Below are 13,646 nucleotides of genomic sequence, written 5' to 3' on the forward strand. Positions count from 1 at the left end.
TGTAGGACAGTCTCAAACAAGAAGTCATAGATATAGAGTGAGATGAGGTCAGCTCAAAACTGAGATGAGGAAAAACTACTCCCAGAGGGTTGTGAATCTGTGCAATTCATTGTCCCAGAGTGCAGTGAAGGCAGAAAGAAATAGATATCTTTCTGATGAAAAGTGGGATAAAGGGCTATGGGGAGCAGGCAGCAAAGTGGACATGAGACCAGGAAGAGATAGCCATGATTATGTTAAATGGTGGAGCAGGCTCAAAGTGCTGAACAGCCTACTCCTGCTCCTAATTCCTGTGTTCCTATCCGTGTTATATGGAGAAGCCCAGAACCTGAACTCCCATCCACTTATTAACTCCACCCTGATCTCCATTTCTATCCCTACACAGTGGCAGGTCCACATTCCCCACCCACCATCCACCCCCAACCCGAGTATTCAGCTATCAAGCTGCAGGTTTGAATTCTGCACTGTGCCAGAATTATTGTGTTTGAATCAACATCTTTAAAAACAAGAGATGTTCTGGTATGAATGTTGGAGCTGATCAGATTAAACTTTTATAAGCCAGGAAGGACTTTTTATCATGTTACATTAATCTCTTATGTGTATTTGATCCTGTTACTTCAATGCAAAAGCAAGATCTGAAGCTGGATTTTAAAAAAAGTAATATATGCATTTGAACCTCATTAGGATAGTCAAGCACACAAACTTATTAATCAGGGGTATGATGCTGCCATTAATTTTCTGTGTGAACGGGGAGACACAAGTTAAATCTAACAAACTTATACTTTGTCAGATTTAATGTAGAACCTATGACAATTATTAAAGATTTTAATTGAAGTTAATGACCTGAGGGAGCAGTACGGTGCAATGCTGCTTAATTTTGATGTAGTAGTATTCTCAACACAAGGAGCATAAAGTTCCAAAGTTTTCAGATTAACTTCATTTGGGCTTATTCCCCCATGTACCCGACAAAAGCACTATCCATCTTACATTCTGCACAAATAAGATTTATTATAATTTTAAGTATGGATTTTTTTGATAAAAGGCATTAACAACATACCTAAGATATATAGATAATATTGTGAGGAAATGAGATATTGGTATGAATTTTTGCTCCATTTAGCTTTTATTCCCTTTTGTAATGAATCAGCAGACTTAGATTGGGAAGATGGTTAAGAGACTTCTGCATTGAATAACCTGCACACCTATAGGAACAGAAATACAAACATGTAAAGTGTCTGCCTGAGAAAAGCAGGAACTCCATTTGAACCTTACAATCAGCTCCAACCCTGTTCTGCACACAACTTCCTGACAGCAGAACTCTCAATCAGCATTAAAGTATGACAAATATGTGGAAATTAACTTCGAGGACATGAGAAAATTGTAGCATATTTCTTGACCAATTTTCTCAATGTCCTCTTGGCTGTTTTTCCACCTTTCTAATTTTATTCTTGGGATATGTGCCTGGCTGAGAAGGCTCAATCCTAGTTGCCCTTGAGAAGGTGGGGGTGGAACTTCCTTTTGAATCACTGCAGTTGTTGAGGTGTAATTGCCTCCGCAGATAGGTAGAATTTCTGGGATTTTGACTCATTGACTGTTGCTAAAGACCAAATGTGACTTGAAGGTGATGAAGGTATTTCCATGCACCCCTTGAATTTCTCGATGGTAGAGGTCCCAGTTTTGAGAAATAATGTCAAAGAAGCCTTTGTTATTACAGTTCTTCATCTGTGTAGTTTTCACTGTCATCACTGTGCAGTGTTGGTGGAAGGAGTGGATTCTACAGCTGGTGAATGGGAAACTGTGCAAGCGAATTGTTGTCCTTGGTGGTGTCATGGTTCCTGAACCTTGTTGCAGATGTATTTATCCACTAAACCCCGGGTATGATACAATTATATTTTGCCATGTTTTCTAGCAGGAATACCTTTCATACCTTTATAGAGGAAGACAAAAATAATCATTGAAAGGATATCAAGTCAAACGCATTGCTAAAAAGCCATTTTGTGCCAACTGTTGGTACGCTCGTACCCACATCTAGAGTCAGAAATCTTGATTTGGCAGAGATTAATTCAAACTTAAAATTATAATAAATCTTATTTGTGCAGAATGTAAGATGGATAGTGCTTTTGTCAGGTACATGGGGGAATAAGCCCAAATGAAGTTAATCTGAAAACTTTGGAACTTTATGCTCCTTGTGTTGTGAATACTACTACGTCTAAATTAAGCAGCATTGCACCGTACTGCTCCCTCAGGTCATTAACTTCAATTAAAATCTTTAATAATTGTCATAGATTCTATGAAGTGAGGAAACTTATATTCTGAAAGCAAGCTTACTAGCAGACCAGATGGTACCACTAAGATATGTATACGCTAGATCAATATTGATGCTGGATCCCTCTTCAGAGTATTCTAGTGACAATGTGTGTAATGCTTCCAATCGTATTGCTCGAAAGAATGCTAATGAGGACTCAGCATGGCGCAGAACAGGGAATTTGTGCACAATTGTGGTGAAGAAAGAAGAAAGTTACATTTCTGAGTACTTTGATCCGACTTGTGAACAGTTTTGGTTGAGAAGATATTTTTGCCCTCTTTAAGCATTCTTGTTGTGTGCTCCTCCACCATTGAAGTTGGTTCTTGAAGCTAATTTTATTGTGCAGGCTTTGAGCTTGGATGCTTAGCAATTATGTAAGAAGTGAACCTGAAGCACTTGTTCCACTTGGAGGAATAATAAACTCAAGCAAAACACTTCACGTGAAGGATTTCAAATACGTCCCAGTGAAACTAATGCTCTTCATATTCTCATATACATAACATGTATTACTAATGTTTGAAAGTTTGGTGAGACTTTCACTGTTAGGTTGAAAATAGTTCCAGTTATAGATCGTAATTGGCCAGAATAAAACAGATAGAAGCAACACCATGTTTACTTTGCTGCTTTTTAGAATGAACCAACCCCTTCAACTCATAGATAACAAAGTGTGGAGCTGGATGAGCACAGCAGGCCAAGCAGCATCTCAGGAGCACAAAAGCTGACGTTTCAGGCCTAGATCCTTCATCAGAGAGGGGGATGGGGTGAGGGTTCTGGAATAAATAGGGAGAGAGGGGGAGGCGGACCAAAGATGGAGAGAAAAGAAAATAGGTGGAGAGGAGAGTATAGGTGGGGAGATGGGGAGGTGGGGAGGGGATAGGTCAGTCCAGGGAAGACGGACAGGTCAAGGAGGTAGGATGAGGTTAGTAGGTAGGAAATTGAGCTGTGGCTTGGGGTGGGAGGAAGGGATGGGTAAGAGGAAGAACAGGTTAGGGAGGCAGAGACAGGCTGGGCTGGTTTTGGGATGCAGTGGAGGTAGGGGATGAGCTGGGCTGGTTGTGGGATGCGGTGGGGGGAAGGGGAGATTTTGAAGCTGGTGAAGTCCACATTGATACCCTTGGGCTGCAGGGTTCCCAAGCGGAATATGAGTTGCTGTTCCTGCAACCTTCGGGTGGCATCATTGTGGCACTGCAGGAGGCCCATGATGGACATGTCATCTGAATAACGGGAGGGGGCGTTAAAATGGTTTGCGACTGGGAGGTGCAGTTGTTTATTGCGAACCGAGCGGAGTTGTTCTGCAAAGTGGTTCCCACTTCCTACAGACAAAGGGGGTGGCCATGGGCACCTGCATGGGCCCCAGCTATGCCTGCCTCTTTGTAGGTTACGTGGAACAGTCCCTCTTCCGCACCTACACAGGCCCAAACCCCAACTCTTCCTCCGTTACATTGATGACTGTATTGGCGCCACCTCTTGCTCCCCAGAGGAGCTCGAACAGTTCATCCACTTCACCAACACCTTCCACCCCAAATTCAAGTTCACCTGGGCCATTGCCAACACATCCTTCACCTTCCTGGACCTCTCAGTCTCCATCTCAGGCAACCAGCTAGTTACTGATGTCCATTTAAAGCCCACCGACTCCCACAACTACCTAGAATACACCTCCTCCCACCCACCCTCCTGCAAAAATTCCATCCCCTATTCCCAATTCCTCCTCCTCCGCCGCGTCTGCTCCCAAGATGAGGCATTCCACTCCCGCACATCCCAGATGTCCACGTTTTTCAAGGACCGCAATATCCCCACCACAGTGGTTGAGAACGCCCTTGACCGTGTCTCCCGCATTTCCTGCAACAAATCCCTCACACCCCATCCCCGCAATAACTGCTATAAGGGAATCCCCCTCGTCCTCACATACCACCCCACCAACCTCCGGATACAACGCATCATCCTCCGAAACCCGCCATCTACAATCCGACCCACCACCCAAGACATTTTTCCATCCCCACCCTTGTTTGCCTTCCGGAGACACCACTCTCTCCGTGACTCCCTTGTTCGCTCGACACTGCCCTCCAACCCCACCACACTCGGCACCTTCCCCTGCAACCGCAGGAAGTGCTACACTTGCCCCCACACCTCCTCCCTCACCCCCATCCCAGGCCCCAAGATGACTTTCCATATTAAGCAGATGTTCACCTGCACATCCGCCAATGTGGTATACTGTATCCATTGTACCCGGTGTGGCTTCTTCTACATTGGGGATACCAAGCGGAGGCTTGGGGACCGCTTTGCAGAACACCTCCGCTCGGTTCACAATAAACAACTGCACCTCCCAGTCGCGAACCATTTTAACTCCCCCTCCCATTCTTCAGATGACATGTCCATCATGGGCCTCCTGCAGTGCCACAAGGATGCCACCCGAAGTTTGCAGGAACAGCAACTCATATTCCGCTGGGGACCCCTGCAGCCCAATGGTATCAATGTGGACTTCACCAGCTTCAAAATCTCCCCTTCCCCCCACCGCATCCCACAACCAGCCCAGTTCGTCACCTCCCCCCACTGCACCACACAACCAGCCCAGCTCATCCCCTCCCCCCACTGCATCCCAAAACCAGCCCAGCCTGTCTCTGCCTCCCTAACCTGTTCTTCCTCTCACCCATCCCTTCCTCCCAGCTCAAGCCGCAGCTCCATTTCCTACCTACTAACCTCATCCCACCTCCTTGACCCGTCCATCTTCCCTGGACTGACCTATCCCCTCCCTACTGCCCTACCTATACTCTCCTCTCCACCTATCTTCTCCTCTATCCATCTTCGGTCCGCCTCCCCCTCTCTCCCTATTTATTCCAGAACCCTCTCCCCATCCCCCTCCCTGATGAAGGGTCTAGGCCCGAAACGTCAGCTTTTGTGCTCCTGAGATGCTGCTTGGCCTGCTGTGTTCATCCAGCTCCACACTTTGTTATCTCGGATTCTCCAGCATCTGCAGTTCCCATTATCCCTTCAACTCATATTTGAGTACATTAACCCTGAGCTTTCCCTCACAGCATGAATATAGCAGGTGGACCTTTTCTTGAGCTACCAGGGAGATGTCAACAGTATTAATTTTGAATTTTGTTAATCATTCAAAAATATTGGACACATTGAAATTTAAATAACAATGTGGAGTATTTGGAGATTGATGTTTTCATCAAGAATATAGATTTTGGAATGTGACTATCTAGTTTGTTAATTATCCTGTAAGAAATCTAAGAAAATTAAATTTAAAAATATGCCTCATATATGCTTCATTTATATATTTCTGAAGTAAATAATACAGTAATCTTGCTGTTGCTTTGTTTTGTACCTATAATTTGGAGCCAATTATCTAATTTACTTTATCTCCTTTTCCCTTTGTTAGATACATTATCAGTGCCTCGATGGTCCCCACAGATTCCTCGTAGAGATCTGGGGAATTCAATTAAACACAGGTACGGTATATGTTTTGTCAAGCTTTAACAAACCTTAACCTCAAGAATACCAGCTGTCATTGCAAAACAGTAATGCCAAGCATTAGCTTTAAATCATTCCTTAGTTTCTTACAGTGCATTTTCCTTTCACTGTTAAATCTCAAGAAACCTTTGAACAGCACCATAATTAGCTATCTCGGAGTGATCTCACTCCGCCGTTACTACCAACTTGCTGGACTTCCTCAAAGAAGTAAATAATTCTCGTGAAACTTGATTGGTTACATTTTGAGGGTCAAACTCATCAAATGATGTTTGACTTAAAAGTACCTTCCTCCCTCTTTATTTCTGTCTAGTTTTATCCCCATTTTGGTCTCACTCATCTCTCCATTTTATTTAAATCTCTGTTATCTCTCTCTCAAGATCATTTTGTCTTTTTGAACTTGCTGGGCTGAATCTTATATTTTCTTGGCTAACTTGGAATTGCATCAAAGTTTTTGGAGGGGCTCCTACTATGAGGCCCAGTGGGTCCTCTCACCACAGGTTACCAAACTCAGCTCATTAATTCTCTACCACTCTGCTATAGTGTCTCTCACGTCTGATTTCTGCCTCCATCTTACTAGGCTCCTGGAACAACTCACCATTCAGTAGATTGCCATCTGTCCAATGACTGTCATTCCTTGCTCTCTGGCATCTATAAAAGCCCATTGTGCACCCAGGGAAGCACCCTCAGCCCACGGCTGCCTTGTACAATTCCTGACATGGTTCAGGACATGCCAGTCAAGGGTAAATAGGCTGAGATTTCTTGAGCAAAGATGTGCCCTTGACTTGACTGATCACTGCTGACAAATACAACAATATTTATTGCTATATAAATATCCAGGTTTTGTGTGTCTGTTAAACTGCAAGGCAAGAAGTGATATGAACCAGGCATCTCTGGCTGAGAGGGCAAGGTGCTAAAAAGGCAAGGCAAGGCAGGGATATTGTAAACATCAAGACAGGCTTAGAGTAAAGTGAACACGATGAGAGTAAGTGGAGAATCTGGTGATACAACCTGTTCTAATCCATGAGCTAAGTGCATGTCCCTGAGCGACCCTGCTGCAGTATAAAAATGATAGTTGCAGCTGAAGGAGAAGCATTGAAGTACAGAAGTGTGTAAGTGGCTTGGCGATGTGCCAGAAGGGTTTATCGAGGCAGGCATGTGTCAGATGCCAGTATTCGTGAATGGGGGATGCATCCTGTGATGTTTATGCCTTATTTCATGCATGGGGTTCCTTCAGAGCAAACAGTGAACTGAATCCAGTCGAGGCTATTTCTGGTTTTTGTGCCGAACTTTCCTGACATTGAACTTGTTTGGCAATTTAGACAAGATGGGAGGCTGAATTTAATGAGTGATTCACAAATGATAATCGCCATCAATTGGCAACTTGCTGAAGTCTAGCAAGAATCTCACCAGACCACTTGTAAAAAATATTAAAGATGTCACGAGTTGTACCCTACGTTACTATGGGCCTCCCAGCACTTGCTGCCTGATTGGGCCAGACATCTCGCCATAGCCTACGTCGCTCAGACCCCTACAAATTTCTACTCCCCATTTCTCTAATTTATTTCTCGGTATTTCAGATTTGTCCTCTCTCCACTTTTGCCTGTTTTATTTCTTCCAGTGTTTATTATTAATGTTGATTTTTCTTTCTTTAATTTGAAGGCCATTATTCCTGTACTACTTGATGGGCCTGAACTCAACCATTGAATAAATCCCACTCCATCCTTGTAACATGTTGATGTTCTACATCAGCCATCCTTATGACCTCTGTGTAACATTCCCAATTAGTGCCACTTCATCTAACCTAAAGGAAATGCCCAGTATATAAAAGGAATGTTCTATCAGAGAGTAGCAATCTGTAATGATCAGACTGTAAAAAAGTGTGATGAGTTGTTACTGCACTGTGGGCCCACAGTGAAAATTGTTTTAACAACAAGCCAAGAGCAAGCTGTTCTCACCAGGAACAGTGAACTGTTTCTGAGAATAAATGTCTCAAAGGTTTCTGAAGTCTTTCAACCATTGCCAAATTAATCCATCCCAAACACAGTCAAGATGTTTAGATCTACTCCCATTTTTTTTTTGACAAAGGAATAAAGTTAAGTTTAGGTTTTGAAACACACATCAAGTTCAGAAATTTGCTTTTTAGAAATATACCTTGACATTTATAGCATTTAGCAGAGAGTAATCCCTATCGTGTATTACCCTCAGTTTTCTTGAATAGAACTATTCTAGACTTTGCTGAACTAATGCAACATCAGCCAGAAAAATGATTAGTTTGGCAGTGCTTTTCAGAAAAAGAAGCCTTAATTTTAAAATTTTCTCTTTTAAACTATTTGGAAAGAAAGAAAAGTATTTTCACCAATACTTTTCAATATTTTCTTCAAACAGTTTCCTTTATTTTAGGATTGTAATAGGTCAGTGTATTTGCCTATGACCTGTATTTTGTTGCATCTCATTAAATGATTGCCCATTCTTCTAGTGGCAAGATAAATGGAAGGAAAATTTAATGTTAACTCAGCTCTGTTGGATAACATTGCGCACATTCTTTTAACTCCGGACATCCCACAAAGTGTTAATAAAGTTGCACACTGACAATAAATATTTTGAGCTTCTGTTTGTGTGTGTCCAGATCATTCTTAAAAAGTTTGTTTTATTATGTTGCTGTATTTATTTGTCTTTCATAGAATCCCTACGGTGTAGAAACAGGCCCTTCGGCCCAACAAGTCCACACCAACCCTCAGAGCATCCCACCCTTCCCCCTATAACCTACCTAATCTACACATCCCAGAACACTACGGGCAATTTAGCATGTTTGTATTCATGTTTTGTATTTTTGCTTTATAGAAATGCAATGCAAATTATTTGTACATCGCATTAAATTGTTTTGTGTTTGCTTTCTTAATTTCTCCAGTTAGGTTTGTGATATATGCTGAGATATACTTCCAGCCCTCTAATACATTGCATAATTTGATTCTTGAAACGTAGCCTTTATTATGATTGTTTTGGGGTGTTTGCACGCAAGACCATGAGCCTAATTTTTCAGTCAATGCATGTTTATCATTCCTTTACTTACCTTGCAATGCTGAGGGTGTACTGCCGGTTCTCCCTAAATTGCTGAGATTGTCTAACGTGGCACAGAAGAGGAATTTCCCATGAAATCGCTTAATCTACCTGTCTCAGCACAATAGAACTTAATGGGAAGTTCAGTTTTGGTTCATACATGTCAGATGAACAAGGGAGAGCTGGTAATTAGCAACAGAAGTTTTTGGAGGGGAGCCCAATATATTCCTGCCATCAGCGATTGCAAATTCAGGGTACACCGGCATCCACTGTCACAATCTGAGCAGTTAAATCCCTCGGTCTCTGGGTGGGTTCCATATTTGGGCGGGGATGCGCTCCTTTGTGATCGCTCCAAGGCACCTCTAGTGTCTGCAACATTGTTTCAGGATGGTGCACCCACCCCAGATTGCTGGAACCTGTCTCTCTAACCCTGGCATGGTAATACGGGTGACTTTGTCTTTGATAAGGATGCCTGTATCAATTGGATAGGAGTCCCAGCAGTCTTTTAAATTGGCTACCATCATGGTCCCACCACCCCACCAGTCCCAGAGATGCTGGAGTCGCCACTACCTTCTGAGAAAATAGAGTCCATCATTTCTTTTGATGAAGTGTTTACTCAGTTTGTTTCAACTTCAGTTTAGTTTGCAGACAGTACATGGGCAGGCAAGGGTTACAGGATGAGCAAAACGCTTTTAAGCTGATCCTGCTACATTGTGGCTCTCATTCCTTACACAAATCAGATTATTACCTAAAGGTGTCAGGAATCCCTGGGAGCAAGGGTGCAGGCAGATATCAGAGGGATCCACAGCAACAGCCCCAGGCACAAGATTTGTGCCATTGGAAAGCTATCAGGGTAGGGGGAGTACCCATCAAATGATGTGGACCTTCATTGGGGGGTGGTGGAGGCTGGGTTTAATGGAACCAGTTTCCGCCTGTGTTTCTACTCGTCCTACCGCACAAGAAATCTAAAAGAAAGATTGGCTCACTGTGGGCCCTCACTGGGCAATGGCTATTGTCGCAACAGGTTTGACCTTGAAGCGAAACTATTCAATGCTTGGATTGGGGTTAAAATGGCTCATTGGATTTTGTTGATAGCACAGTAGTGATAATAGAAAGAACCTTAAGAAAGCGATGCTTATTATCTGCATTTTCAAATTACAGCCAGTCAAATTGGGAATAGGTTAAGCCCCTGCTTCATTCCTGCCCAGCCACTTGATTTCTGCAAAACAAGACAGAAAGTGAAATCAATGGAATGATAGATGGTTAGATAGCTTATATTAGTTATTATTGTCTAAGTTATTTATGGTGAGTTCTTAAAGTTCCTTCTGTGTCTGTTCAGAGTTTGTTGTTGTGGGCTATTGTACCCATCAGTTACAGTAATGTGCATCTATTCTTGAATCAGTTGTTGGTGAGCCTGTAACAGAAGCTATTGTGAAAACATCTGTTAATTTGGTAAAAAGTGTTTTAAAGTTTGGGGGAGGCATGGACTCAGTGGGCCGTATAAACTTTTTTCTCAACTTCTGTTGATTGCAGTTCTAATTTATTGGGAACTTTTTCCACAGGGTTTCCCTCTGCCACTACCAATTGAATGGGATGCAGCACCATACAGTCTGCAGTTAAGAGAAGTGAGAATTTTGGAGCTTTTTTAGCAAGTTTTAAGGGATGTGTCTGCAGTTCACCTCAGTGGTGAACTAAGTTCATCCCTGTAACATATTATCCCAGTAGCGACGTCCTTTCAAAAGTCTAAAATACATGTTGGATTATGCCATTTACAACATTATCAAGTAATATGCTGATTCCTTGAATACATTTTAAAATAAATGTAACATTTACAAGCTCACAATACTTCAAAGTAATGTACCAATATCACCTTACTATGAGTTGTTTTACAGTTTACGTTGTACAAATTAATACCTGATCATGTGCTTTTTACTTTGCTTCACACCTTTCTTGGTCACTTTAGTTTTGTTTGAATCAAATTAATAAAATTGATTTCCGTGTTTGATTTTTAATTATTTTTCTCGTAGATTTTCCACCAAGTATTGGATGTCTCAGACCTGCACAGTATGTGGGAAAGGGATGCTTTTTGGCTTGAAATGTAAAAACTGCAAGTACGTAGCAAACCAAATAATTTGTGATATAAGATAATAAAATGTGAGGCTGGATGAACACAGCAGGCCAAGCAGCATCTCAGGAGCACAAAAGCTGACGTTTCGGGCCTAGACCCTTCATCAGAGAGGGGGATGGGGGGAGGGAACTGGAATAAATAGGGAGAGAGGGGGAGGCGGACCGAAGATGGAGAGCAAAGAAGATAGGTGGAGAGGGTGTAGGTGGGGAGGTAGGGAGGGGATAGGTCAGTCCAGGGAAGACGGACAGGTCAAGGAGGTGGGATGAGGTTAGTAGGTAGCTGGGGGTGCGGCTGGGGGTGGGAGGAAGGGATGGGTGAGAGGAAGAACCGGTTAGGGAGGCAGAGACAGGTTGGACTGGTTTTGGGATGCAGTGGGTGGGGGGGAAGAGCTGGGCTGGTTGTGTGGTGCAGTGGGGGGAGGGGATGAACTGGGCTGGTTTAGGGATGCAGTGGGGGAAGGGGAGATTTTGAAACTGGTGAAGTCCACATTGATACCATATGGCTGCAGGGTTCCCAGGCGGAATATGAGTTGCTGTTCCTGCAACCTTCGGGTGGCATCATTGTGGCAGTGCAGGAGGCCCATGATGGACATGTCATCAAGAGAATGGGAGGGGGAGTGGAAATGGTTTGCGACTGGGAGGTGCAGTTGTTTGTTGCGAACTGAGCGGAGGTGTTCTGCAAAGCGGTCCCCAAGCCTCCGCTTGGTTTCCCCAATGTAGAGAAAGCCGCACCGGGTACAGTGGATGCAGTATACCACATTGGCAGATGTGCAGGTGAACCTCTGCTTAATGTGGAATGTCATCTTGGGGCCTGGGATGGGGGTGAGGGAGGAGGTGTGGGGACAAGTGTAGCATTTCCTGCGGTTGCAGGGGAAGGTGCCGGGTGTGGTGGGGTTGGAGGGCAGTGTGGAGCGAACAAGGGAGTCACGGAGAGAGTGGTCTCTCCGGAAAGCAGACAGGGGTGGGGATGGAAAAATGTCTTGGGTGGTGGGGTCGGATTGTAAATGGCGGAAGTGTCGGAGGATAATGCGTTGTATCCGGAGGTTGGTAGGGTGGTGTGTGAGAACGAGGGGGATCCTCTTGGGGCGGTTGTGGCGGGGGCGGGGTGTGAGGAATGTGTCGCGGGAAATGCGGGAGACGCGGTCAAGGGCGTTCTCAATCACCGTGGGGGGGAAGTTGCGGTCCTTAAAGAACTTGGACATCTGGGATGTGCGGGAGTGGAATGTCTTATCGTGGGAGCAGATGCGGCGGAGGCGGAGGAATTGGGAATAGGGGATGGAGTTTTTGCAGGAGGGTGGGTGGGAGGAGGTGTATTCTAGGTAGCTGTGGGAGTCGGTGGGCTTGAAATGGACATCAGTTACAAGCTGGTTGCCTGAGATGGAGACTGAGAGGTCCAGGAAGGTGAGGGATGTGCTGGAGATGGCCCAGGTGAACTGAAGGTTGGGGTGGAAGGTGTTGGTGAAGTGGATGAACTGTTCGAGCTCCTCTGGGGAGCAAGAGGCGGCGCCGATACAGTCATCAATGTACCGGAGGAAGAGGTGGGGTTTGGGGCCTGTGTAGGTGCGGAAGATGGACTGTTCCACGTAACCTACAAAGAGGCAGGCATAGCTGGGGCCCATGCGGGTGCCCATGGCCACCCCCTTAGTCTGTAGGAAGTGGAATTTGTGATATAACTTTTTTTCAGATCACGCTATTGATAACGTAAAAGATAAAGAAAGACTTTGATGCTTTATAGTCAGTGAAATAAATTTGAAGCATACTTACTGTGGGGGTTGGTTAGCTCAATTGGCTGGATGGCTGTTCTGCAGTGCAGAGATATGAACACTGTAGGTTCAATTCCAACAGCAGCTAGATCTCACCTTCTTTACCGTGGCTGAGATGATGTGACTTTCAGGTTAAACTCACCACCAGTTGTCTCTCTCTGTCTCTGAAAAGTGGGGAGTACTCTGGGATTATTGTAACTTTACCTAATATGGTTTAGGACAGACTCAGCATTAATTTATGAAAAGAAGCTTCTGCTTGCCAAATTTGCTGGAATTTGTGAAGGATGCAACTTCTAGTTAATTAGCTGTGATCATATTAAGTACCAGAGCAGGCTCAATGGTCCAAATAGCCTACTCTTACCTCTATTTTCTATGATTCAATGTTTAGGAAGCACAAGGACCTATTTGCACACAGTAAGCTCTCACAAATAGCTGTGTGATTCTGAACATTTTTAAAGTGAAGTTGAGGAATAAATTTAAGGCTTTGCTTGATATTTGAAATAAATACTTTGGATGTATTATGTAACAGGGCTGTGTTTTAACATCTCACACAAAAGAAAGTGCCTCAGATGCTCAGTTTTTTGCCTGATGGTGAGAGTGCTACTCTTTAAGCCTTGCCTCACATGTGGAAATCACTTTAATATATGTGGATAGGCACAGCCTCACTAAAGTTAGGAAATAAATAAAATAAAACATGGCCTTACATTCTTGACTAACATGTACATATGAGTAAATGTAGTATTTTCTCATAGAATCCCTACAGTGTGGAAACAGGTCCTTCGGCCCAACAAGTCCACACTGACCCTCAGAACACCCCCCCAGACCCATCCTGATAACCTACCTAACCTATCCCTGAACACTACAGGAAATTTAGCATGGCCAATCCACCTAGCCTGCACATCTTTGGACTGTGGGAGGAA

The 13,646-nt window shown here is 43.9% G+C and overlaps 1 protein-coding gene across 1 annotated transcript in view; it reads left to right on the forward strand.

The window, feature by feature from the left end:
* ksr2 (kinase suppressor of ras 2) overlaps positions 1-13,646 on the forward strand; it is a 304,655-nt gene that overhangs the window by 175,267 nt on the left and 115,742 nt on the right. The window contains exons 6-7 of the mRNA XM_048555715.2: positions 5,688-5,757; positions 10,864-10,947. Coding sequence (XP_048411672.1) covers positions 5,688-5,757; positions 10,864-10,947 — 154 coding nt within the window. The remainder of the gene's footprint in view (positions 1-5,687; positions 5,758-10,863; positions 10,948-13,646) is intronic.

This window comes from Stegostoma tigrinum, chromosome 26 (assembly GCF_030684315.1).
Source record: "Stegostoma tigrinum isolate sSteTig4 chromosome 26, sSteTig4.hap1, whole genome shotgun sequence".
Classification (NCBI taxonomy): domain Eukaryota; kingdom Metazoa; phylum Chordata; class Chondrichthyes; order Orectolobiformes; family Stegostomatidae; genus Stegostoma; species Stegostoma tigrinum.